The sequence below is a fragment of the Mycteria americana genome, chromosome 20 (genome assembly GCF_035582795.1).
Source record: "Mycteria americana isolate JAX WOST 10 ecotype Jacksonville Zoo and Gardens chromosome 20, USCA_MyAme_1.0, whole genome shotgun sequence".
NCBI lineage: Eukaryota > Metazoa > Chordata > Aves > Ciconiiformes > Ciconiidae > Mycteria > Mycteria americana.
In genome coordinates this window covers 2,624,581-2,652,356 of record NC_134384.1, presented here as the reverse complement: position 1 = coordinate 2,652,356, position 27,776 = coordinate 2,624,581, and the positions used below count along the sequence as shown (strand labels likewise).

The following is a 27,776-nucleotide window of genomic DNA, read 5'->3' as shown; positions in this document are numbered from 1 at the left end:
AGGGTTTGTGTTCCTCGACAGGAAAGCCAAGACCGAGCAGTACGGTGGAAGCTGGAGGCATTTTGAAGCTGACCTGTGGTTCGATGTACTGTCGCTGTAGTTGTTAGTACAGCCTTGGTTTACAATAGTATGAGCAAACTGCGTTGTGCTCATGTTCCTGAAAAGCAGAGAATTTACTTTGGGTATGAAGGTGGCTTTGTAAATGTAGCAGTGCCTGTCATCAGCGCTGCCTACTCTAGAAATTATTTTTTATTTGAGGGCACAATCTGATTCAACTTTTGAGTCATGTACTTGGATGGGATCCTAAGGAAGAATATAGAGCTGTCTCTAAACACAGACTTTGAGGAGCTGAGATTTATTTCTAATGCAAGTTCACACGGCACTTGAGTTGATAAGGTGGCTGGTTAGTGGAGTTTACATAGACATAGGTAATCATTTCTGCATGCCAGGCCCTGACAGATCACTGAGCCAAATACCGAGTCCTGATAATTTCTCTGTCACTGGAAGGAAGACCTTCCAGAACTCAGCCTTTGATAACCAAAGCTGGCGTATTAACTTTTTTCAATGTCAGTGCTAGGAACTTGATGTCTATTTATGCATTCCTTCTGCTCTAAAATTTTAAGTTGTCCCTTCACCAGAAAATTTCTTTTCCTTTGAAAAAGCCACTTCTGCTGATTGTATTAAGAGATTTCTTGCTGGACTCAATTTAATCACTGGTGGAATTGCTTTCATTGGTACTTTAAGAAGTACGTCCACAAACTAACCTCTTGTTCTGCTGGGCATCTAAAGGATTGGCAGAATTCATGTTTTCAGGCAAAATGCATGTCCATGACAATGGACAAAGTCTTTAGTTTCCCTACACAGGTGAAATACAGAGGCTTGTTACTTGTAAGGTTTTGTCCTGAATTGTCCTGTGCAATCCGTCCTCGACTGTGCTGTTGCCCTCAGCAGGCACAGGTGAGTCAACAGTAACCCCGTCGCCAAACACGGGGCAGGCAGAGCTTGTGGTTGCCAATGTGGCACTGTCAGCAGGATAAAATCGTTAAAATCCTGATTTCTTTTTCTGCTTCTCTTGCTTTCTGCCAGTTCCACTTTCAGTGACAGAGGAAAAGAAACTACTTTGCATCTATTATTATAAATGCCTGCTTTATAGTCTAAGCATATGCGGGAGCTGAAAGTGTGTGTGTGTAAATTATTCAGAAAGTCTCTCTTTAATACTGGCTGTGTTCACATTCTCTTTCATGTTTAAATACAACGTCTCTTTGTATCTGAGAACCTTTGCTGATCACTGCATGAAGAGAGAGCATGCATCCTACTTATGTAAAATTATGTTATGGTTCAAACTAAGGTGAAATAGGTATAAATGGGTTTTCATCTGAAATAAATCAAATGATTTGCAGGTGGGACCTTTATTAATGCTGGAACAATGCTACTGGAGTCTCTTTTTGCAACTTTGCATTTTTTTGGCCCCCTATCAAAGTTAGATCATAATAATGTTTGCTTTGGTGTGTGAATTGAATTGCTTTACAATCCTGGATAAAAAAAGCTAGTCTATATATTATGCCCTTTGTTTTTTTGGTTCTGTTTTCTTCACACAAAACTAGACATGAATATCCTGTGAAACAAATGGGATTTTTTTTTTTGGGACTTTGGGGGATATTTATCTATACTTATAAAAAATGTGCTATAATAAAAGTTGTCCATGTAGTACAGGGTCCAGGTCTTCCTGAGCAAAAGAACCACACTCTTTACTAATATTTTTATTACATAAGGTGAACAGAGGTGGTTTGCATATCAAATTTGATTTAAACAAATCGAACCCGAGTTGCTTTTGCAGCCATTGCTTTCAGACTATTGATTTGCATACAGTTCCTCGAGACTTGTGATGTTTAAAGGTCTGATTCATCCAGATGAAAGACTGATAGGCCTCCCTTCTGAAACCTTACCTGCTGATGAAAAGCTATCATTTTCCAACGTTGGCATATAATTTTCTTTGAATAGTAAGGAGGCTGGATTTAGTCTGTATCTTTTTTTGGGTTTTATGACTCCTTTATTGGGTTGTACAAGAAGGCGCATGCCAAAGTTAAACAAAGAAGCAGCTGCAAAATAATCCACTTTGATTTCAGATTTCGGATTCATTCTGAGAGCCAGTTTCATTCGTGCATCTTCTGTCATGCTTTTTTGAGATGTTAAATTTCCCTGAGTATTTTGCTGGTTTATTTCTACCTCCCAACCAGCAACTAGACTTGCTGGTCACTGTCCAAGTGCCTTTGCTTAGTTAGTATGATATCTTGTACTTAATATAAACACGATGGACAGCTATTGTGAAATAGTTATGTTAAAGAAACTTACAGCTTTGGGGAGTGTACTGGCCAAATTTAAAAACAAAAACAAAAAACACCAACAAAAAACCAAAAAAAACCAAAGAAACAAAAAACCCCAACCAAAACAAAACGAAAAAAAGGTGTTGCAGCTTGTGACTTCTTTCTTAAGATTTTTTCCCTCCCTCCTAGCCTGTGAGCTTTCCAGATATACGTATAACTGTTCTACCTGAGACTTGGTCATGCAGATAAAGTAAGACAAAACATCTGTATGCCTAGTTTTTTGGAAGGTAAGCCCATTTCTTCCTCAGCAAATCAAACTGTGGTGCTCTCTGACTCTTGTGTATCATTTTCTGCAGGTTATGAAAACCTACCATATGTACAACGCTGACAGCATTAGTGCTCAGAGCAAACTGAAAGAGGCAGAGAAGCAGGAAGAAAAGCAGATTGGGAAGTCGGTGAAACAAGAGGACAAGCAGACGCCACGCTCCCCTGACTCAACTTCCAATGTCAAGTTTGAAGAAAAACATGTTCGACGAAGCTCTGTTAAAAAAATAGAGAAAATGAAGGAGAAGGTACTTTCATAGCACTGCTACTGCTCGTGTAGAGTGCTTGAGGAGGGGACCTTTGCAGTAGTCCAGCACAGGAGCTACTGAGTTCCCTCCTTTGTGACATTCAAATGCGAATCTCTTTTGTACAAGTTTTAAACATTCAGATTTAGGAAAGGCAAAAGCTATCACCAGGTTTCTTTTAGGACAATCACATACGCATTTTGTATTATCCCAGGTTATGCGGGCATGGCACAGAAAGCTAAAACGAGATTAGAGTATGAAAGTAACAACTGCCTTCTTGGAAGTCATGGTTAACGTATTTTTTTTCTTGTACAGAGTACAAGATTTTTGTTTACCATTTCATGCCAGCTTAAGATCTGACCGGTGCTACAGGGAGACATGCAATCCCAAACTGACTTCATGGGCAGAACCAGTTGACTTAGCAACCGATCAGTCAGTTAAGTAGGTCAGCGCTAAAGTTCAACCCAATAGAAGGTGAAGAGTTATTTTTTGATTGATTTAGGCTCTGAAAGGACCAAGTTTAGGTCTAATTTCTGCTGGAAGAGGTGGAGTGCTTGCTGCAGCCCTCAGACTACCTGTGGGCTTCTAGCAGCCGCTCTGGTAGTACTGGAGCTGGGCCATAACCTCATAAACCCACCTTGTTCCTTCATTCTTCCCTTAATCTTCCCTAACTCGCGGTGTGTTTTAAGAGAAGGCTTTAAATGCAAAGCTGTCTAGTATAGTAATGGTTAAAAACATCTAAATAACTAATCTAAATTCTAAGTCTTTGAGTCTTGATAAAACTGGAATCCAAATGAACAAAACCTGCGTGAGCAGGGTAAGGTTTGTTCAGTATACTCTGGTGTTACTAAGAATGCTACTACTCCTGCTGCACCTCTTTTAAAATACATTCTGGTTTTGGTTTCTCTTTTAGCGCCAAGCGAAGTACACAGAAAATAGACTGAAGGCTATTAAAGCAAGAAACGAGTATCTGCTAGCTCTGGAAGCCACCAATGCATCTGTATTCAAGTATTACATTCATGACCTGTCTGATCTCATTGATGTAAGTGCTGCTGCTTGGGTGCCTGCAATGAATATCATTGCCATTAACCCTCACATGTGCCTCTTCTTCAACATCTTATATACCAGCACAACTGGTAGCCTCTGTACAGCTGTGGAATGATGGTCTTGGACGGGCTGCTTAGAGGGTAACAACAGGCGTGATAATTGGTCACTAAGCTCTTAAGTGAGCTTTTCTTAGATGGCTGACTCAGAGTTTGTTGCACAGGTAGAAGCTTGCACAAGAAACCTGGCATTGAAACGTGTAGAAGGAGGAGTTGCTTAGTTGAAATGAAACTCAGCTTCAGTATCACACTGTTGCTTGACATTTTCTATTTACTATTTTAAGCAAACCTGCAAGATTATAACTCAGAAGCACATTTAAAAAAAGAACGTTAAGTGTAGAAACAGTATACCAGTTGGTAAAAGACATCGAGGACAGAAGCATTTTCTAAAGCTGCTTTTAACTGGTTTTGAAAAATTCCATCTATTTCAAGCTTAATGCTTTCTCTAGCATATTTCACAAGAGGGATGAACCTCCCTGCTTTTTAGACTTCCCATTCTCTGATACCCCAACCTACCAGCTCTACAGTAGCTCGATGCATTTCTTCTTTCATTAGGACTGCAGAGTGCTTTCAGTCCAGTTCTGAAAGGTGTCAGAGGAGTGTCAGCAGTGATGGAGGTTCCACTGCTTGCCACTCTGCGATCTCTCTGTCTGTGCAAAGAAATGAAGAAATAAACTGGCTATAGAAACCGGTCCTCTCTTTCCTTAGAATGCTCTCTGCAGAAAGTGGGTAATGGAGCAGAAGGTGGAGGGAGCTTCTTCCTCAGCTGCCTGCAAGCCCTCTGTTCTGCAGCTGAATGATGCCCCCAGTATTCAGGGGCCATCAATTCTGCTCTTAGTAAAACGCACAAGAACACCCAAATCTCTCCTCTTTGAAAACTCCGAAAAGCCAGCTAGGAATCCTGAGATTTTTCACAAATACGTAACTACCCACTTCAACCTGCAGAACTCGAGTGCCAAATGCACTGAACGCGTTGTGTCTGGATCACTGACTGTTGCTTGATATTATTCTGCTTGCCAAGGACAGCCCGCTGCTGTCACTATTAGAAACACTCAACTGCAAAGCCTGAAGGGAGCTTTCTTTGTAGGAGGGGGGAGTAATGAACAGAAGTGTCTCTAGACGCGGGCAATAAAGAGCACTTGGATCACTATTAATTAGTCAGCTATTATAATACCTAACAGCATGTATAATAAATGTACTCAGTTGATCATAAAATCACATGAAGTGCACTTCTCCTAGGTATTTATTTAAACCTGTCCTTTGGAGGTCAGGATTGTCAATGCTGGATGGTTTTGAAAAATACTGTCATTTCAAAATGTCACATTTCACAAAATTGCTGTACTGAAGAGACATGTTTTGTTTATGCCTGCTGCCTGTTTAGGAGACCTTTCTTTGGTTAACATGCTCAACTTGAATTGTGCCATCTTGGTTTTTTAACAAATGATAACTATCTGTATAGCATTGGATTTTTTTTTTATATTGACACATAAAAGATAGGGATTCATCTCGCTGACATCAGTGGAATTCAGTTGTCTTTAAATTTTTTTTTCTTTTTTTAAATCCTATCCATAATTCCTCCCCCAAATACTGCAAATGTGCTTGGCTCAGTTGTCTGCCACTAGACCGTTCTTAGCACGTTTTCATGAGTCATATTTAGTAAAGAATCCATTTGGATTTCATAAATCCATAACAATCTTTAAGCACAGACCTGAGATCTTTTAAGTACTACACTGACAAATATAGGTTATCCGGCTTTGAAGGAAGCGCTCAGCCATCTCTGGGGCGTGGTAGGCAGTGGTGCAAGACAAGAAGCCAAGCTTCTGCAGTGCGTGGAGTTGTCACTGTTCCTAGAGAGGAGCCATCGTGACTCTGGGTGAGTCCGTGCCCGTGTTAACCCCCTTGTGTTCCTTGAAGCATTCAATTTAACACTGCATCACAAGTTCTCATAATCTTTAACAGGAAAGTATTATCTGCTCTGTTTTCAGAAGTCATGGAAAAATGTGGGACTTGCTTGAGAGCACAGGAGATGGATTTCAGTTATCTCATTTTAAGACACAGGGAATATAGATTTACTAATGCCTTTGATCCTAAAGGATCGAAAAGTAACAATTATAACCAGCGATGGTTGTCTGAAGCATCTGACTTAAATAAAAATGTGGGTTTTAAGCCAGGTCTTAATTCTTTTCCTTGATCTAATAATTTGATGGTATTGAATTTTGAAATATAATACAAAAGCAGTCTTCAAAGTTACTTACAAGTAGATTGTGTTAGGCCAAATAGCATTAAACTTGTCATGTTTATACAACACATTGTGTTCCCCCTCCAGTGTGCACGGAAGGATAACAGTGAGTTAATTCTTCATCGTGAGTTAAGAGCAATAAATTGTTCCTGACATAGCCCAGTAGTTTTGAATTTCCTGACTTTGGGGACTGAGGCAGCTCTTTGATGCTAATGAAATATTACAGTAATGGGGAAGCTTGTATTAACTCATATTTATGAAAGGGTCACTAGGACAGAATTTTAAAAGAAGATAAAAATGCGTGTGTATGTGCGAGTCCTAAAGCTTAACTTTACTCTTCTAAGAATAGGTATACTATTGCTGTTTACTCCAGGATCTCGTACTTTCCCTTCCAAACATAAATTGCATTTTAAAACAGAGGGCTCTTTCTCCTTAAATCTTCTATTTTGGACCTGTTTGAAAACTGCTAACTGGCAAAGGGTTAATCAGCTGTCATGTTGGGAAGTGAATTTGAATGAGTTATCATTAAATTCTTATAAAAAATTGATTTCCTTGGAGAACGATTCCATCAAACATTTATATAACCCAGAAAAGGGACGGCAAGACTGATACATTTATAAATATGGTACGCCGGAGTTTTAAAAATGTTAAAGCGGGGGAGTGGGCTGAAAAATGTTTTCTGTCACTGGCTTCAGTAACATAGAGCTAAAAACCTTTGCCGTCTTAATGTAGTCCTGCTGCTCAGCGAGTTGGGGTGTAAAATACTAAGTCCCATTTGCCTTCCCAGTCCCACCAGTGACCTCCCCTTGCGCCGGAGATCCGCTTTCCTTGCGGACGCAGATGTGTGCTGGAGCAGGGCGAGCGCAGGGAGGACAAGCTGGTCGCCCTGGGTGGGTGTGCAGCCGTCTGGCCCACGGTAGGAGGAGAAAAGGGAGCGACTGTTGCTGTTAAATCTGAGCTGATCCTAATCCTGGCTGGTCCGTTGGCCCAACTTGGACTACCTTTCCCCAAATTACTGCAGAGGATGGCACTGTAATGTGCATGCAAAAGAGCGGTAGCTTGGAGTGGCTGTTGATCCCAGACTGCCTCCACACGTGCAAATTCTCAATCAAGCATCTTTTTTTTTTTTTTTTTGGCTAGTTTTTGTTCTTTCTGATTGAATGTAATGTCCTTTAATTCTCTGCCTCCAGCCTAACCAGCAACTGCAGCTCTTTTTAGAAGACTCCACACCTGCCACAGCTTGTTGGCACAGGAGCCAGGCATCCAGCAGCACTTGGTGACAGAAATTCTGTGAAATCAGGGAATGGTCTAGTAGTTGCTCTCTCTTTTCTCTCCCTCCTCCTCCCCTCCTCCCCCCCCTCCTTTTTTTTTTCCGTTTGCACACAATGACAGTGATGAGACCCAAATGATGGGTGAGGAGGAGATTTCATGTGAATTTTGCTTACAGAGCAGCACAGCAATCAAGCAGATGGTCTCTTTCTTTTTGGATATTCTCCTAGCGTATGTAATCTTGCTTGTAATTCCAAGAAGGTGGGCTCCTTTCTCGCTCACTTTATTAGATGTCTGAAAAATTCAGGCTGTTTCTGATCAGCTAATGAAAAGCGCCTTTCTCCCTTCTGAAACATTAAGACTTGGCTGCGCAGCCACGGTGGAGATGAAGCTGCTTGATTGTCTTCCAGTGACATCATCCTGGTGTCAGTAATAGCCAGGAAATTCTTGACCACGACCACTTTCTGCTTGAAAGTTTTTGCTCTTCTGTTTCACCCCAGCAGTGAAGTCATCCCAACTGATCGCTGCTTGCTTTTTGGATGACTCTGTTCTTTATGCCTGTGATGTACAGGTCATGTTCTTGCTTCCTGAAGTACACTGAATTAAGCAGTTTTCTGTATCTTGGGTTGAATAATTTCGATGCAGATTAACCTTTGCAGATGATCCAAATCCTGTGCCTTGTTTCTCCGGGTAGTACTTTAGTGCATTGTTTTCTTCTTACTTTGAATAATTTTATTTAAGGATTTTGGAGTGTTTTCAATGGGAATCAGCACCCCTGAAAGTAAGGTTAGAATCTAAAGAAATACACTGAACATACCCACTTCTAGGTTACTTTTTGTTTTTTTAACAGCATGAAATGACCTCTCTAGTACTCCATGAGAGCTCCACAAAGTGTTATAATAGCTTAAGCTGTACTTGTCTTGGAGACTAATTATAACATGATGTTGAAATTTGTATGGGATTAGAGGTTGAGAATTCTGTTTAGGGCCAACTCTGAGGACCCCTAGTCAAGATGCCTCGGCAATCAATGAGAGATGCGAGACTGCTCTGGTACCCAGAAGATGACAAAATATCCACGATTTGTTATCCGTTTATATAACTTCTGGCTTTGGAAACATTTTAATTTCCATTACAGAATTTCTTCGCTTATTCATATGGAATTGTGTGTCTTTTTCCAGCAGTGTTGTGACCTGGGATACCATGCTAGCCTCAACAGAGCTCTCAGGACATTCTTGTCTGCTGAGCTAAACCTGGAGCAGTCAAAGCATGAGGGTCTGGATGCCATTGAAAACGCCGTTGAGAACCTGGATGCCAACAGTGATAAGCAGCGCCTGATGGAGATGTACAACAATGTCTTCTGTCCGCCCATGAAGTTCGAGTTTCAGCCACATATGGGTGATATGGTCAGTTTATATTCCTCCTCTGGCTCTAGCTCGGTAAACACTTGCAGCTTCGCCTGTTTACTTCCCTCGTCTTTGATAGATAGACCCACTACAAGGCCACCTGTTTGGCTCTATTTTTGGGAGGTAGAAGGGAGCCTTGGAAAAGGGAGCTGATTTGAAGATTAAGCAGAGGCTCATGGCACGGATGTCTGAATACGACTGACTCACTTTTTTGACTATCAAAGCTACTGAAGATGAAAATGCTTAATTAGGTATAATACTAAATGCAGATAGGAAACGCTGTTTTAACCTCTAGTTCAAGCCACAGTTGACTTGTGCACCCTGAGGCAGACTCTGAAGTTAGAGATTTGAAGGGGCAACAAGATAAGAGACTTAAGTGCTGGTTTTTGAGGCATTTGAGTGTGTAATCTTAGAGCACAAGTTTATAGTGGTGCTTTATGCACCTTCATTGCGAGACAAGGCGGTCAGAGAACTTTCATTTTTGGCAATGAAAATCTCTCTCTTTATAGGTTTATCAAGATGTGGTTACTCATCTGGGAACTGTTTAAAGTCGCACAAGCTGAAACCGGTTCACAAATCTAAATGGGAACACATGTACAATGTAATAATTTAGGTCAATTGGTTGGATTTCTAGATTATCCTCCTGAACACTGAGAAAAAACTGTAAGGATGGTCTCTTGCAGCCAGCCTTTTCTTACAGTCTCTGCTTAAGGCTTCTCTTTGTCTCTTCCCTCTTAAGTGAAACCTTCAGACTGCAAATGACCTTTCTTGGTTTTTCTGTGCTTTGGTAGTATCCTGTAAGATTGTGGGAAGAAAAAGAATTACCTGCAGACTGTCACTCAGTTAACAGCTCACATTCACTGAATCATTTATCGTGGTTCTTCTCGAGGCTGAATGAGCGTTTATAAATGAGGGCTGATAGTCTTGTTGCAATGGTCCTGCATATACCAGATTGAATATATGATGGTATATGTGCATGATAAAACTCCAATTCAAATTTCTGTCTTGAAACAGTAGCCTTATGCGATTAGGTCAATGTTTTTCTTTTAAAAAAAAACAAAAACAAAACAAAACAAAAAAAAAAACCCAACCAAATACCGAACTAAAAGGAAATCTGCCTCATGCTGTGAAATCAGACTAATTCTTAATGGCACAGGGAAGCCCACTGTTCTGGCATATTTGACAGGTCCCTAACCTGCTCTTTTTTATTTTGACTTCACTGCATTCATTAAATAGTGAGTCGTACCTGTTGCTGTAGTGTATAGGTAGTTCAGCTGAGCAAGCTCAGCCACTCATACCCCTGCCCCAGGATGCCTGGATAATATATTGAACCAAATTCTTCTTGATGTGCTAACAAGCACACTCGCTTCTCCTTGAGTTTTTAGGGTGTGATTTAGCCTGATGTCTGCGATAGAGGACGTTCAGACTTTCAAAACACGTGACAAGCTTACGTTACTGAAAGTAGCTAATTTTTTCTAGTTCTTTGTTGTTCATGTTCTCTCTCTTGCTCACTTTTCAGCACGGTCGGGAAGTGAACTGCAAGTTGGTAGAACACAGGCTTTTTCCACTGGTTGAAATCCAGGGCTACAAAGATTTAAAATTAAGCACTTTGGAGGATGTTTGTTTACAATAATATAATGAACTATTTGCAATGTTCTTGATTATGTGGGATTTTTTTCCTAGCCCTCTGAAAACGGTGCTGTTTCTCTTCCAGGAGTCACAGTTATGTGCCCAACAACCAGTCCAGAGTGAGTTAGTGCAGAGGTGCCAGCAATTGCAGTCTAGATTATCTACGCTTAAGATTGAAAATGAAGAGGTGAGCTAAACAACCAAAATCAACAACCCTTTTACTACTTCCAGTGGGGAGTGGGGACTAATTAGAAGGAAGAATGTAGTTTCTGTGATCCTTTTTTATGAAGACTTGTGGTAAAATTCAAGAATAAGGCAATTGAGGCCAGCAGTGTATTAGTGTGTGATTTCACGTGAAAACTGGGTGCACGCAGAGGATCCTTTAAAATACCACACGTATCTCTCTTCCCATCCTTACGTTGATAGGGCTGACTATGTTGCAAAAATTGTATTTGAATAGCTAATAGAAAAAGGGGAATTTAATGTTTTGAAGTGAAGACAGTGAATTTGTATAATTTAAGGTAAGAGCTAAATTTTTTTTAATTGGTCATCTGAGATGAGAAGACTAAATCGATGGCATTTGTTTGAGAACAGGTCAAAATACCTAATCTGCATCTCTGTATTCAAGCATTTGTAATCATCCTTGGGCAAAACTTGCAACTCCCTTATGTCTATGAAGTTGATTCTGGCCTTCAGTAAAAATTTACAGTGCCGCAAAGTCCTGTTTTTTAAAATCTAATGTTTGATGCCCAGTAGATGTAGTTACAGAAGACGGTGATAAGATCTTTGTTCCAGCACTCTCTGCTTTGAGGTTAAACTTCCTTACATCTCCTCCTCATCCCAGCCTGTAAGATTACAGGCATTTTCCTACTCCTGGCAGGTTCCGTGTGCTGCCAGCCCTTTGTTTATATGGACTGTGCTGTTAATGAGCAAAACTTGCACCTTAATTATGGCACACAGGATGTGAAACCAGTAATATCTCTTTATTAGTAAAAAGCTCCAGGGTACTTACTACCTCTGTTCTTTACTTGCAACATACTGTCTTCACTTTTTAAGTGCTCTCATTCTTGCCGGACAGGTTAAGAAGACTATGGAAGCTACACTCCAGACGATCCAGGATATAGTCACAATAGAGGACTTTGATGTCTCTGACTGCTTTCAGTACAGCAACTCTATGGAGTCTGTTAAATCCACTGTCTCGGAAACGTTCATGAGCAAACCGAGCATTGCCAAGAGACGGGCCAACCAGCAGGAGACAGAGCAGTTCTATTTCACAGTAAGGAGTTAATTTTCAGTATGAGCACATAGAATGTTTGTAGAATTATATCACAAGAGAGTGCAAAATGAGGCTATCGTCTCACAAAAATGCTTCTGTAATTGATTTTGGACAAGCAGAGTAAACATATTAGGTGTTAAAAACGGGTGCTTTGAATTCTTTGCAAACATATTGGGATACTTTTGTTGATGCAAACTTAGTCTGTGGATAAATTGTGTAAAATTTGATTTCTTCTGCATCTAGAAAGGAATTGTCTGAGAAATAACTTAATAGCTCGTAAATATAAATTTTCAAAAATAATACAAACTAAAAGAATGTTTAGCTTTTTCATTTCTTGTTACTATCATCTTACAATTTCAGCTCACGTAAGCTTTTAATGGTGTCGATGCATTTTTACAAGATGCTAGGAGCTTTTTATATTGAATTTCATACCAGACTATATGTTTTTTCCTAAGTTAGATTTATGTTAAGCTATTGAATTTGCTTCCTTGTTAAAAATATTTCAAAATAGCAGATGAAAATCATACCTCTTATCCTGGTTACTTTGTCATTCCTTTGGGCATCTTTTGCTCTACTTGCTGCCCTTTACATTCCTCTTCCAAGAATGGTGTTGCTGATTAAAAGTCTGAAGTTTCTGTGCAAATTACGCTAGCTGGCAGGACGGCTGCTGGCAGGCCTTGACTTAGAAAAATTAAAAAGCCTTTGTAGAAGGTGAAACTGGCTATTGAGAAAAGTGGGTGGAGAAACTGATGCCATTAAGAAGGGATTGACCACCCTGCCCAGGGTTATGAAATTAGAAAAATGACTTTTTTTAATTGAACTCTAAGCATTCCCTCTCTAGAGAGGGACTATTGTAAGTTCAAATAGGAGACTGAAGCCAGGACTTTATTTGGATGTAATATTTTCCCATTTCATCGTGTTAGTATCCTGCTGCAGAGCAGTGAGGTCCCAGCAGGACTGCGGAGCCGTCTCGGTAAGCAGAGGTGCAATCTGTCATGTCCTGCGCAACATGGGTAAAATAACTATCAAGAGAACAAAGCTGTTAGGTGGAGGCCCTCTTTAACCAGCCGTATCAGCTGCTTGATTGATCTACTATTGGCCAGACTTACAAAATATCCTTCATAAGGATTTCAAGCTTTGAATTTGTAAGGAGCAGTTTTTTCAGTGTATGAGAAAATGCTCAGATGAGTATTAATGAGACTGAGGGCAGAGCTGCGTAGCAATATGGGCGAGGCGTTCTTTGTGTAGGGGGGAAAAAAAAGAGTGTAGTGCAGAATAGGGATTTAAATCCCCTCGTACCTTATGATGTGCTAAATGCTGAGGGATACGGACGGAAAGAAAAATACTAATTTGAAAGAATATTACATATTACTATGTAACTCAAGTTGGAAATGCCACGTTACTGCATTGCTAGCTAGGCAGAGCTCTTGGGTAAATACAGTGATGCCACAATGGGAATTTAATTGTGGGAGTGCTGACTGTAGTATCTCTACACTGGTATAAGCTGTATTTCCACTAGAGGCTTATCATTGCACGCTGGTGCCGAGATGGCTCTGTTGTTAGGGCTTTGAAGGAAGATTTGTATTCAGAAGCTTAAACTTCCCCCTGTCAGTGAAAAGCATGGGAACGATGGTTCCTGATTCCATTACCACTGAGCTAATGCAGGTAGCTAAAGCAGGAAAGCAGCAGTGACTTCAGGGAGCCGGAGTCTGGGGATGTGTCCTGGGTGCGTGGCAGGCGGGTACCACCGCTGCCATGGCTACAGTCCTGCTTCCTGAGCCAGCAGAATCGGAGCTAGCGTGAGGATGCTAGCGTGAGGATGCTAGCGTGAGGATGCTAGCGTGAGGATGCTAGCGTGAGGATGCCTGTCAGAGCTGGAGTCGTACTGCTCGTTGTAATACAGCCAGCACTCCGCCCTACCTGAGAAGTGGAAAGGGAAATGAATGATTTGACTCTCTTTACCTCTAAAACAGGGGATAAATTTAGTTCTTAGTTGAGATGTTATTTTTTCCGCTAGAAAGATTAAAACCCAGTACAATGCTCGTTCTGTGAAGTGCTTTAAAAATTAACGTAAATGAATGGGTAAGTATTTATATAAAGTTCCCCTGCTAATCAGTCCTACAGAAATGTCATGCTGGTTGTGTCGATGTGCCACTGTTCCCACGTTCAGTCGCTAGCAGGGGAGCGGGGATCTGATTCACCCGCTCCTTCAATCCAGTGCCTTGTTTGAAGTCGTTCTTGGGGGGCAGAGGGAGGGAGGGAGTGAGGGAGGAAGACTGCTGAGCTTTCCAGTTTGGAGACAGTTAAGGATGTGGGACAGTGACAGAAACTGTTTTTCTTTATAGCCTCAAAAGCATAAAATCTCCTTTCCCACAAGGCAGGAAGATATGGTCTAGTTTGCATTTTGTTTTATTGTGTATGCCACCTGACAACTGGTTCTCGCTGGAAAAATACTGCAGTGAGTTTGGGCTTGGAGAGGGTGTCAAAATTGCATGGTTTTGAGGAGATGGTAGGTGCAAAATGCTCATCATCTCTGGCTAACAACAGATCTTCACCTCTTAATTTTTACAATGTGGAAATAACGTGACTTGAGGATGGTTCTACTGCTTTGTGTCTGATTGTACTTAGTCTGACTCCAGCTGTGCTCTGCCAGAAACAAAATCTGAAGGACTTCTCCTGTAGTTTGACTTTTTCTTTTTTTTTTTTTTTTCCTTGACTGCTTTTATTAAGCCAGAAATCAAATGTTAATGGACCTTTGTAATTCATTGAAAAAAGCCTGAAGTCTGATTTTGAAATTACTTATTTTTTCATAAGCGTACTGGTAATAGGCAGGGTACAGAATGTTAGGCATGAGGAAATAGAAAGAACGCATGAAATACTGCGCTGGATAGGAACCTTATCTTTCCCTCCTTTAAAACAATCCCTGGTACCCGTCTGCGGGCAGGCGATGTTCTTGATGTGACTGCTGCAAATGCCTCAAAGCCGGAGCGATCAGCCGGAGCATCGGCGAGTGCCAGCAGCGTGCCCCTGCCCTGCCCCACGCTGAACCGCAGCCATCGGTAGGCTGAGCTTAAGTTTTTATATCTGCTTCAAAGGGAAGCTTAACTCTCTTCTGAATCAAGTTGATTTGCTGATCTTTAAGCTTCTCTTAGAGCTCTTTGGAGCTGAGCCTTCTAGCCCTTGCCTGATTGTGACTTTGAGATGGGGAGCTCGGCACCTCCCAGAAGCAGATTTCTCCTCAAATCCCCACTGCAAATTCTCTGGTTATTTTTGCAGCTTACACTCTTCATGTTTTCTTCTGTCAAGATTTGATGCAAAAATTTAGCTGATTTAGCAAAATACATAGTCGGGGCTTGGCAAATAGATTCTACGGGGAAATTCCGCAAAATATGGTTAATTTTTTTTTTTTTTTCCCCACAGTGATCACGCTTCCTGTTTTCTTCTAAAACAACAACAAAGTTCAATATTATTATAGGAAGCAGTAATTGCTGAGAGTCTCCAAAGGGACTTAATTCTTGTGAAATTTTTCTTCCAACCAAAGGGACGTAAAACACAGACTTTTGGCAGTTAATTAAAGCCCCAGCTCAGCCATTTTAGTCGTGTCAGTACACACTACTGCTGGGGAGCCCGCAATGGAAACTTCGTTAGCTCCTGGACGGTTTCCCCCAACCCTCAGTAGTGTCGCAGTATATGTATATATTGCTCAGGGTCCAGGCACTCTCTTGGCTAAAATACCATTTTTTTTCCTTAAGGATTTGCAGTCTAATTTGGCAATACTAGACCAGAACTGGAAGAAAGTGGATAGAATTGGGGAAAGGTGAAGACAAGAACTGGAACGTTTCATTATTAAATGAGAATCCTTTTTGTGTTCATTTTGCCAGCTGAATTTTTAAAATATCTCATGTTTCTAAAGAATGGCCTGTGGTATTTGAAGAGTTATGTGCTATTTATGTATTTTTGAGTGTAAACATGTCCTAATTATAATGCAGACGGCTACCGTACAGCAGAGTATTTTATGCGCTGCAGCACAGTGAAGATAAATAATGCTGTTCTGAACTGCAAAATAAGAGATGAGAGAGCTGTAAAAAACTAACATTTGAAGAGCTGTGAAAAATCAAGAAGAAGTGGGAAAAATGACTGCATGATTGTATAATATTTCACCGAGAGAACAAATCTGAACTTAAATAGTATCTTTATTTGTTTTGTCCCGTGCCCCCCCTGCAACCCTGTGTATCATCCAGCGTGGAGGCAGACACACTATTTGACAAGTAAAGTGGGGTGAGAGAGGTTAAGTGAGAGAATAAGCACAGTAGCAGCCTTTTAGTTTGTTAAAACAGATTGCTCATTCAGTTGCCTGTGACGCGCGAGGGAAGCGCATTTCCATTTCACCCTGTCTGGAGAGGAGATGCATGACAGCTTCTCAGATGTCTAAAAGATGCCAAACATTCAGCTGATTCCACAGTGAAACAATAGGAATTGCACTGCAGATACGTAGGGACCGAGCTCCAGATTTGCGTAGATACATAAAGCAGGAGGACTTGGTGCACCTTTTGCGCCGTAAATGTCAGTGTAATTCTGTACTTCAGCATGATGTTCAGAATCCAATACCCTAAAGATGCAATCAAAGAAATTAATTGCCCACTCATGATCTTGGTTTTTTCCACCTTCACAGAAAATGAAGGAGTACCTGGAAGGCAGGAACCTGATAACGAAGCTCCAAGCCAAACACGACCTTCTTCAGAAGACCCTGGGAGAAAGTGAGTCTGGGACGCGCTCGTCACTGCTATTAGCCAGGCTATTGCACTTACTGAATTAGTCAGCTGACTGCGTGTAATGGTCTTGGATTACTGATGCAAAGTGGACATACTCATGTTTTATGAATTTATTTTTCCGATCTGTGTGATGGAAAAGCCAAATGACCTACATGGCTGCTTGATTAATGGTGAATGGAAAATGCTTAATGAATCACTAATGTGCATCGCTTATTTGTTAAAATGAAGCATATGCCCATTCGTTCGTCCTGTCCTCTCCCCATACACGCACATTCTGCTTCTCGCTTAATAATCTCTGTTGGGGTAAACCTTGTGATTTACAGTTTACTGCTTAGTTCAGAAGTATTGCCTTGTTAGGCTGGTCAGAAGTTTCATTTGCGTGGTAGTTTAGCTGCTTCTCACCTCTGTGCGTTCAGTCCAAACCAAACTAATGTATGTGAGCACAGGCTTTTATTAGGAGAATAACAAACACGTTTCAGAGCATGTGAAATATGTTGCCTATCTAGAGGGCATTAGACAAGGGGCAGCAGCCAGAACTGAATATGCGTTTGCTATTAGTGTCAGAACAAAGGAAGATTTCTTTCCCTTCATGGTATGGGCAAATCCTGTTGGCCAAACATGCTTAAACTATGCATCCAAGTTTCCATAGAAACCTGTCTGCCTCGTATTTGCAGAGGAGAAGGTTTTAACAGTCTAAATGTCAGGTCAAAAAATGGCTCAACTCTTTCCTGGGTTTATATGCCGGAGCAGGGCTTGTGGTTTGATATGTAACTTAACTGGACTCCCCACAGTTTATGGTGTGCAAATCTTCTGAATGAAAACTTAAACAGCATGTGGTCTTTGAAGTGCTTCGCTTTCAGTTTAAAAATGCACTATAAAAATAAAATACTTACTGCTACAGTAATTAAGAGTTTCATGTTTATCCGACCCAAACCACTAGAAGGTAAGGAAAGGATGTTGCCATCGTTTTGAGCTTTATTGTTTTGAGTTGCTCGTCTCTTCAGCTGTCCTGTAGAAAGGGTGGATGAAGCCAAAGATCTATGTCCTTAGGGTATTTTTTTTCTGCCTCTAAATATCCCCAAATGACACCCATGCTGCCCCTGTGACTAATCACATTCCTGGATCATAGCTGACCTCTGCATACCGAGACCTATTTCCTCTTAACCTGCCTGCCCCTTGAACCCATCTCAAGCTGTGGTGGGGGGAAACGAAGAGGAAATTAAATGCGATTTCTGTATTGCGATGTAGATTTAAAGGCTGCTTCTGTGTTTTTGTGGTTGCTTTGCAATACCAGAGCTTTCTTAGTCACTCTGTGAAGAGACCCAGTGTGTGTCAGGGTAAGCTCCAGCAGCTTCTGAAAAAAATCACTTCTGTCATCTGTGAGATCAAAAGGAGCTGAGAAAGGGAGGTACATTTTGTCTCCAAAACCACGTTAGCAGGTTAATGGTACAAACTGGGGACCGTGCCTAGGCTTATCCATAAAATGTCACTTAATTGGGAAATGGGCAAATAAAATTCCTTTCACAAGTCCCCGGAGCATGGTTAGAAGCTTTACTGAAAAATATCCATACAGCTGCGTGTCTTCAGTCCCTGGAAAATTCACGGTTTTGTTACGATTTTTATTGTTCTTTGCCCCATCCTCAGGTGACATTTATTAGTCCTCTTGCAAATTACCTTAATCTAAAGATGACAAGTTCCAGTAATAAAAATAGCAGCAAGTCTTCCTATCTACAAGTAATTATGTCCCTGCCTACTGTACACATTTGTCACCCTAATGTAGGAGCCCCTTGATGTTGCCACAGCCGTGTAATTTATATATATGAATATTCTATGATGGAAATGGGACAGATGGCTGGAAATTCTGCTTCAGAATAACATTTTCATGTAAATTATGCACTGTTTTGGCTTTACGTGGGGAGAGGAAAGTGACTATCGAGATGTGTTCAACTAATTGTCAGCCATCAGCAATTAGACATTTCCCTCGTTCATTCTTCCATCTCCCCAGGAGCAGGAAGGCATCGTAGGGAAGGTGGATTTTCAGCTACTGTAAATCAGTATGGTTTCACTGATGATAATCTATACCAGCAAAAGATCTGGCCTGTGCAATTCCCAAAGGCACATACTAGTTTTCTGTCTCTCTTACTCCTTGTTGTGCTATTTTAAAATGATGCCTGCATTAGCAGTAGTCGTTAGCTTGGCTGCTTCCTTGCAAACTCAGTGCAAGTTAATGGAACGCTTTTATAAATATGTTTGTGTAAAATATCATTAAACGTCTGTCTCCCAAAATAGCTTAATGCCAGCACGTTCAGTCTGTAGGCTAACAAATCCGTGAATGTTTTCAATCTTACTAAGTGGCTTTATAAAGTATAATCTCTCGCCCCACCAATTCCCCTGAGAAGGAGGAGGGAGGGAGAGGTTGACGAGCCCAGTTTTTTGGCAGCAGAAGTCAACAATTAGAATGCACAGGGAACTAATTTTCGAAAACAATACTTTCCAAAGAAAGAGTCCTCGGGCAGCCTGAGCTGTTTGCTGCGTTTCCTGGTCGGCCGCGGCAGAGCCGTGCTGGCAGGGGTGGGTGGGCTTCGGTGGTCCCCCAGCAGCGCTCCGGGGGGAGGCAGCCCCTGTCCGGCTCCTCAGAGCTGCCCCCGCCCTCCCTCCCTGATGGTTTTTCTCCTCCACCTCCTTCCACAACTGGCTTTACAAAGCGGTTAAAAGTATTTTCCCGTTCCTTTCTCCTAATGCTGTATTTCTTTGTCGTCTTAACAGGTCAAAGGACTGACTGCTCCCTTGCCAGGTAGGTGCGGCTCAGGGAATCTTTTTTTTTTTTTTAAGGAAAATCTGATGCAAATTGGTCACTACCATTCCAGATCAGTTACCAACCCAGGATATGTATCTGTTAGAAAAATATATTCATTTAGCTAATATATAAGCAAATTCCTGCTAGTTAATATGGCTTTAAATACCATCGCTATTACCTACATCAGCGCAAGGTGGTGGCACAGCTTACACACATGTTTAGTAACCTCTGGTCAGCGGAGTAATGAATATTTCCTTTGATGCAGTGCCTGCTTAAACACCTCTCCTTGCTTGTTGCTGCCCTGTGCAGCCGCCGCAGTTGTGACCGTACACCTGCTGGCAGGGCTGCCCGTTGCAACAGGTTGGGAAGCTGATTGGGGTTAAAAATAACCAAAGGGGAACAAAAGAAAAAAAAGATGCATGGAGGTCTTGCACTTTTTCTTGCCCCGGTGCATTTAATCCAGATCAGGAAGGGGATGGGCAGGTGTGAGAAACTGTTTAATTTGGCACTCTCACCCAGAGAAGTATTCTTCGAACTAAGATTTTTATAAACACATTCCTGTTTCTGTAAGGGAGATGGGCCCGTGACTCTGCAGGGTTTATCCACATGGTTGGTGTACGGGGCTGAGTAACGTCCATCAGAAAACTCTCTATCCTGTTGATGCTCTCTGCTCTGCCGTGGAACTGGATTGCAGCCGTATAGAGATCATGCAGAATAAACTTTTCATTTGTAATTAGGACCAATCACAGAACCATAACTAAGCTTCTCCTGATGGGGTTTTTATAAAACATAACAAATCACCATCTCCAAATTGATGGATTCAAGGGTCTCCGCTGGGCATGAGGAGCTGGAGTAGGGGCTGTGCATCATCCTGCCTTGTTAACAAAAGGAAGGTGATTACTACCGATCTGGAGTCATTACTACTTTTCACATTCTTTGCAGCAAAGCAAAGCTGACAGGTCCTAATTAGAGCCTGACATCTGTAATAATAAAATATTGTTAATCGTGAAACAATTTTAAATATCAAAGAATCATTACTGCTAATACTTTAAAATAGACCTTATTGTCTGTGACAGCCCGTGGAATCTGATTTCTTTTTTTTTTTTTTTTTCATTCAATGTTTTTGATTTTTATAAAAGGAATTTCCCCTGAATTAACACATTGTACAGTCTTTTTAAAAATCACAGTTCTAATCACCTTATTTATAATTCAGCAGCCATCTGCCCTAGCAGGGAATTGGCTTGAATGATACATTAGGGCCTCTCTACTATTATCTCTCATGCTTCATTTTTACAAGAAACTATAGGAATTTTAAACCTCAGTAATAAATTTTGAGGGAAAAATCCTGGCAAAGGAAGGCTTTTTTTTTTTTCCTATTTTTCTACAATTAATGTCTACCAACATACATAAATGAGACCGTCATGGTTTATACCAGAAAGGCTTAGCCTGGCTAGCGTGTGCTGGTGTTTGAGGGGGGTTTATTTATTGATTGATTTGAAGTCTTATCAGAACATAAAATAAAGATTCCACAATGGCTGCTGTTAACGGCACAGTAGGAACCGGCATGCTCCCACCTACGTCTCCCCTCTGTAGAGTGGCTCTTTCAGAGAACAGCTATATGCAATTTATAACAAACTTCATCTTGAACAAGGAGCCCTATAGAACAGATTTCCATATGGCTGGAATTAAAATGTCAAGGGTAATCTTTTGTCAAAGCAGTGGACTCCCTTGTCTCTATTTCAGGTTTTTACTGATTTAAAGTCACTTAAAATCGTTCTGAAGTTTCGTAAATTGAATGAGACTAAGTCATTGTGATTGACTTGTATATCTAGCTCCTTCCCTCCTCCAAAATACGTGTGGTTTGGAATAGCGAATGAAGGAGAACGATGATAGTAGAGGATTATCTTGACTTTTCTGTTCTGTTTTTCCCTCCTGCACCCAATGGGCGGTTCTGATCTCATCAGCGGCAGGCGCAGCTCCACCATAAGGAAGCAGGTAATAAACATTTCCTTAAGTAACAAAATGGGGATAGGTGTGTGTGCGTGTAGAGGAGGATAGATGGAAAACAGGGAAGTGTTTTTATCCTTCCCTCCCTCTCTTACATGGCCCTTTTCAGTCTTGTTCAAGTGGAACTGGTGTCTGCTTGTTCAGTAACTGAAATTAATAAAGCATGGGTCCACAGCCTTGATTCATTTTCTTTGACAAAAATTTAAAATAATTTTGCTCTCTGTTTTGACGGACTTGGAACCAGAAGTGGCAAACAGCCTTGAGCTGTCTGGACAGTCACGGTTTATGGGTTTCGTGCTGTTGTTTCTTTGTCCCCTTTCCCTGTATTTTCACTGGTATCCTACTGCAATGCTGTTAAGCCAGTAACTGCTCGCTTGTTGTGCCTTCTTGTAATAAAGACTTAGAACAGCGATGCTTTGTTTTCCTGGCTGTGGTGGATAATCTGTTACATTTTAGTACCTGATGAGCTAAAATATGTGGTTTTGAGATGGGGGGAAAAAACCCCAACATTTCTTGTTGATACTGTAAAGACAAAATTTGGCTTGGAATTTCATTTCACACAGTCTGTCTTGGGGTGTTGCTTTGTAGTTTTTAGGATCCCTGTATATTGGAAATTAAGTGAGAGAGCAGGTTGTGTTTTCAGTTTGCAGAATCAACCCTTTTTCCTCTTCTGAGCTTAATTGTTCCTTTATGCTCTAAAAATGCTCCTTTCCTATGCTGAAAGTGAAGTATGGGTGTGTCTGGATTGCCATTTTCACAAGTAGTTGTTGAGGTGTCTCAGAAACATATTCTGACTCGAGTAGAGCTGGCAGACTGGTCTGTGATTCGAAAACCTAAATTGAAAACTAATCTGTCCGCAAACACTGAATCCACAGCTCGCAGTAACCTACATGAAATCACTTACATGTGGTTTTAATGGGGTTTTTTTGATTGTGCCCTAACAGTTTAAAACCTAACTGCTCTGAGAGTTTTAATCTCTGCTGGGGACCCAGAATATGTGCTTCTCTGTGGGTTCCTCCTGTCAAACTCCAAAATAAGTCTGGGGGATTATAATGCTGTTTTGGATTATTATTAATAAAGCATGTCCTCAGGGGCCAGTTGAGCAGCAGAATGGCTTCTGAAGTACTCTTAATTGGTTAGTATTGTTCTGTACAGCATATAGAAAACTAGTTCTAACTGGCTATGGCTAATTAGTAGAGAAATTATTAATTGTCAGTATATGACCAAGTTCTATGACATTTCAATAAAACAAAAAAATATTAAATGTAAACAAGTTGGGAAAATGGTTGAACTGCAATTTTTTTAGATGTATTTTTGAGCAGAGGACTGTCATCCTTTTGAGCCAACTGACATGTGATACCGTAGCATCCTAGCAAGTGAGCATTTTGATATAAATTAGAGGCATTGCTGTCCAAAACTACTGCAGAAGAGGCTACACATAAACAGAAGCTTGCAAGTTTTAATCCCATGGTAATTTTAATCACCGGCATCTGACCTTAAGCAAACCGCAGCACTTCTGTTGCTTGGTTGCTGTTCCCCAAAGTGGGAGGAATCACTGCGGAAATTCAGTTGTCTGAAAAGTAATCTGTGATGCTGTGAAGCAGAGACTGGGGAATCGTAAAGGCTTGTTTCCATACTGCAAGTCTCAATGCTGTTTAAGCTGGAAACTGGTGAGCTAGAAGGTTTTACTGCGTTTGGACTGAAGACAGTGTTTTCCATGAGCAGGTACCTGTATGGTGCGCCTTACTTAGTGGCTTGTGCCCATAGGGTACCCATGAGCTATTTTAAATGTTTGTGACAAAATAGCAGGAGTTTGATGCAATCCTGAAATTGCTCGTATTTGAGATATTTGGTAATCAGTCCAGAAACTAAACATATCTGGAACTGCATGGAAGCAGAATATGGCATATGAGAGGATAAATTTGCTTTCCATTCTTTTTTTTTTTCCCCCCCCTTTTTGTTTTCCCCCTCCACTTTTACCATCACTCTGCATTCTGACTGCTGCTCGTGTTTAAATTTCTCTTTGCGCAGGATTCCTCACAAGCCATTCCCCTGGTTGTGGAGAGCTGCATACGATTCATTAGCAGACATGGTGAGTTTATGGACGACAGGTATCCTGTGATATTTCTATAAAATGAACAGTGATACAGAAGCCTTCTGAAAAATGTTCGGAGTAGCTCAGGACACAGTGCTTATGCAGAGGAATCCTAGAGACTGCAATATAAGGAAATTGTCACTGACTTTTTAGCTATATTGTTGGTATTGTGTGTGTGATCACTTTTCCAAATGGTTATTGCAAATAACTGACCTTGCAAATGTTCTTCTTCCAACAATATCCCTTTGTTTCTTGTAAAATAAGGTTCCCATCCTTAGATACCACTCATGCCTCACCTCCACTCGCCTTGCTCTGGGCCCTGAAATGTGGCCTTCACCAACAATAATCATGCTTTTTCTAGAGGAGGAGGAATACTCTAAGTATTTGAATGTAGGAGGTCAAGTAGTGAATTAATTGCTTGCTTATTGCTGCAATGAGATGATTTATACCTGTTTCGAAGGTTAACTTCACAGCCTTGAATGCTGTAAAAGATTTTCTATGTTTGTTGTAATTTGTTTTCATTTTTAATCGATCTCATTTGTTAGTAGCATGTGAAACAGCTGTTAATTAACATATGTAGAAAGAGGTTGAATTTATCTTCATTAACCAAGACACAGAGCCGGATAGCAGGTCTCGTTTCATTTTCCTTGTTTAATTACCATTTTAGAAACTATAATCTAGAGTCCCATTCTCATCATCACTTGGAAGAACCAAGTGCTATAATCCTTCATTAAGGCCATACTTGGACATTTGCTGGAAAATTCATTGAAACCACATGGCAATGCAAACCAAATTGGGGCCATCAGGAGATTTTTTTTTTTTTTTTGACTCATATTCCTGGGTTAGCTTAGATCCCCAACAGAAAGATTTTCCAACAGACTCAACTAATTTTTGCTCTGAATGTCAGATTGTGGCCTTACAGGTACAGTTTGTAGTTAGAAGGAATGTGCTTTTATACAACAAATCCACTTCGGGCAGAAGAAATGATAAAACTGCCTGCCTGACGCACTTACACTGCAGGAATGAATTTTGTTGGAGGTAGCCTGACATTTCTAAATGTTTTGCTGCGTAGGTGTGGGATGAATGTCATTTTCATTCTTGCTTCTCTGCGCCTGGGATTGTTTCTTTTCACTGTTCATAGCTGTGTGTCACAGCTATCAGTTACAGCCACACACTGCAAAGGTTTCATTGCCTTGCGATAAAACCAGTCGCAGAAATTGAGAGGAAGAGGCCACAGATGCATTCAAGAGAGCTTATGAGTTTATAGCCGTTATTATAAATAAAGCAAAGGTGTTGCGGCATTCCCTGTTTCAGAAAGGCTACAGTTAAAAGGCTTGAATGAATGGGAGTTGATTTCCCTACGTGAAGCATATACTTCGTTCATTAGTTGATTTGTAACGGTTGTTGCTCATCTTACATGTACCAACAAAACTATTATGATGGTAGTATACTGGAGCATCTCGCCTACTTGATAAGTGGTTTTGATGACGTTGCTAATGCTTACTTTTTAGCAAGAATATCTTAAAGACTGTCCTAAACCCCTAGATAGCAGGTCGTGCTGGGGTAATTAAATGCTTCCGTTTCAATTGGCTGATTTGCTCTGGGCCTTTGCGGTATCGCTCTTGCAAAATAAACTGCTTCATTGTGTAGTTAGCCGTATTTTACTTCTGGCTGATATACCGTTAGTTTATGACTTTCCCTGGGTTGTAAAATCCTTTGGGGATCCTTCAGGGTAAAAGATAACATGCGTGGCTGTTATAACCCAGTTACTCTGTCAGTTTAGGAAGAAGGGTTAATATTTTTTCTCCGTGGTGCTGAGTTCTGTTTTTACATATTCTGGACGTGCCTGGACACATAAGGGAAAGACGGCTTTTAAAACAGCATACTTTTGCCTGTGTTGCTTATGTTTTCTTTATCATATATGCTATAGCTGGTGAAGGTGCTAGCTTATCTTATCTTCTTGTCGCCAACATCTCTTATTGTCTTACAGGTTTGCAGCATGAAGGGATATTCAGAGTGTCTGGGTCACAAGTTGAAGTAAATGACATAAAAAATGCATTTGAGAGAGGTAAGGAGGATCTCAGAAATTATTGCCAAATGCATGAATTTGTTTAAATGTTCCGAAGTGGTGTTCTTTGAATGCAACTTGCTATATTTTGTTCCTTTGATTTTTCTCTTTCCTAAGCGAGTCTAGCCCAAACACTTTTCTAGTGCTCATTAACCTTGAATACTCAGTTGTTTGGCATTCTGCTTTATATCCTGTAGAGTGTCTGTATAATAAATATTCTGAATTCAATCTTCTCTCATGTCTGATAGTTTATTGATTGTTTGTAACACTAAAGGATATAGAGAATTTCATTATTGGGTGTAACTGCATTTTCCTACCCTCTCCCCCCCAGCTCTTTGTGAATAGGCTGGCTGCTAGAGGATTAAATTCTTTGTTTTTCCATGTTCTTGAGGCACAGCTTGGCTACATTTATTCTAAATATCAGCAAATGAGAAAGTAAATTTCAAGACACTGTTAACTTGACATAGCTTTTAATAGATTTGATTTTCTGTGCGAAGAACCATTCCATACAAAGGCAAAGAACGGCTGGGAGCCTCCTGACTCATCAGCTTCTAGCTGGGCTGCTCTCCCTAACAGAGCAGGTTCAGAAGAGCTTGCTCCTCAGGCAGTCCTTGCAGGCCGTCTCCCCATTCTTGCTTGGGTGACTGAAAACGATGGGGCTCGTGTTAATTCCCTGAATACATCACTCTAAAAGAACATAGTTAGTGTGTTTCTATGCTTGCTGTTGGAAGAGACGAGCAGTAATTACTTAGGCATAGCAAGTTTATTTTGCTTTTGGGAAGAAAGAGGTTTCATGTACAACATGTATGAAACATGGCATCTAATTTCACCTCTCTTCATCTCCATCTACCTGAGAATTAAAATCCTCAAGAATAGAGGAAGCAGAAATGTGTATCATAGGCTGCAAGTAAAGGCTTGATATCAGAGTGGAAAACCTCTTTTTTAAATAAAGGAAATACCAGGCATCTTGGGAAAATAGCCAGTTGTTCCAGCAGTAACATGCAGAAATAAAAAGGGGGGGGGGAAGGGGGTGTTGTGTTTTTTTTTCTTCATCTCACTTGTCTCCATAAAGCATATGATATACAGAACTGACAAAGTTAACAATAATGTCTGTGCAGTTTATTACTTCATCCAGAGCCCTTGGTGGCAGTTAATATCAAGGATAATGCTCCGGTTTGTAGTGGCCCATTTATTATCCTGTGTGTTATTAAGATAATAGGCAAGCTTTGGTAATTTCAGTCGTATAATGGATATATATAGCTTCAATTTGAGGATTGCCCCATCGTTAAATCGAATTATATCTGATAGGGAGTTTTCCCTAGGGAACAACTCCTTAAGTGGGCATCTTTTCTTTTGTAATACAGACAAAGCTGTGGCATAGCTGCAGTGACACATTATCTGTCCCAGAAACACTCCCCCCCCCCAATTCAACATAAGATGTCTGCATCCTGCTGAGCCAAGTGCGCGATGCTCAACCGCCTCTTGCGTGTGCACTGAATCCACCTTAGCTGACGTTGTGAGTTTGCATAAAGACCCGCGCCTGAACTGATGAAATGTTCACCTCCGTGGTGGATCTGTGAAGTTCACACCCTACCAAAATATCTGGATCACAGAGCCTGGAAGTGTTACTACCTCTCTAGGAGCAACACCACCCTCCGTGGGTGTGAGCCCGGCGCTCCGGTGTCAGACTGTAATCTGCTTCATAGAAAGCTGTCCCAGGTCTCCTGGGATTGCTGTCAGAGGCTTCCCTTCTCGACTGCGATGCACAGGAGAGATCTCTCTCTATCTCACGCTGGTTGTAGTGCAGTTGGAGTAGCTGGGATTAACTTTGTGCTGCATAAATCTTTTTCTCCAGCTGAGGTGCATCCTTCCAGTCTGATTCTTTTCTCCAGTATTGTGATTTTTCTTGCCTGTTTTTCTTTGCTTGTCATAAAGGGGAAGATCCATTGGCTGGGGACCAGAATGACCATGACATGGATTCAATAGCAGGAGTTCTGAAGCTCTATTTTCGAGGATTGGAGCACCCTCTCTTCCCCAAGGATATCTTTCATGACCTGATGGCCTGTGTCAGTAAGTATGTGAAGATCTGGAAAGAAATAGGATTAATTTTTCTAATCTCATCTTCCGCTTTCCTCTCTTCCCCTCCCCCTTTCTCCTGGCTCCAAAAGAATCTTTTTATGGTTACTTTGGTTGGGTTCGGGTTGCACTGGTATCCTGGTCTCTAT

At 41.0% G+C, this 27,776-nt stretch overlaps 1 protein-coding gene across 5 annotated transcripts in view; it reads left to right on the top strand.

Moving 5' to 3' along the window:
- The window catches only part of SRGAP2 (SLIT-ROBO Rho GTPase activating protein 2), a 112,133-nt gene that overhangs the window by 64,843 nt on the left and 19,514 nt on the right, over nucleotides 1-27,776 (top strand). For 4 of the 5 annotated variants that reach the window (XM_075522025.1, XM_075522026.1, XM_075522027.1 and 1 more), the window contains exons 6-16: nucleotides 2,681-2,896; nucleotides 3,807-3,935; nucleotides 8,683-8,907; nucleotides 10,622-10,723; nucleotides 11,615-11,812; nucleotides 16,485-16,569; nucleotides 19,351-19,378; nucleotides 21,346-21,376; nucleotides 23,420-23,480; nucleotides 25,474-25,551; nucleotides 27,487-27,621. In XM_075522025.1, coding sequence (XP_075378140.1) covers nucleotides 2,681-2,896; nucleotides 3,807-3,935; nucleotides 8,683-8,907; nucleotides 10,622-10,723; nucleotides 11,615-11,812; nucleotides 16,485-16,569; nucleotides 19,351-19,378; nucleotides 21,346-21,376; nucleotides 23,420-23,480; nucleotides 25,474-25,551; nucleotides 27,487-27,621 — 1,288 coding nt within the window. The remainder of the gene's footprint in view (nucleotides 1-2,680; nucleotides 2,897-3,806; nucleotides 3,936-8,682; nucleotides 8,908-10,621; nucleotides 10,724-11,614; nucleotides 11,813-16,484; nucleotides 16,570-19,350; nucleotides 19,379-21,345; nucleotides 21,377-23,419; nucleotides 23,481-25,473; nucleotides 25,552-27,486; nucleotides 27,622-27,776) is intronic. The other variant, XM_075522028.1, reaches the window with a different exon arrangement.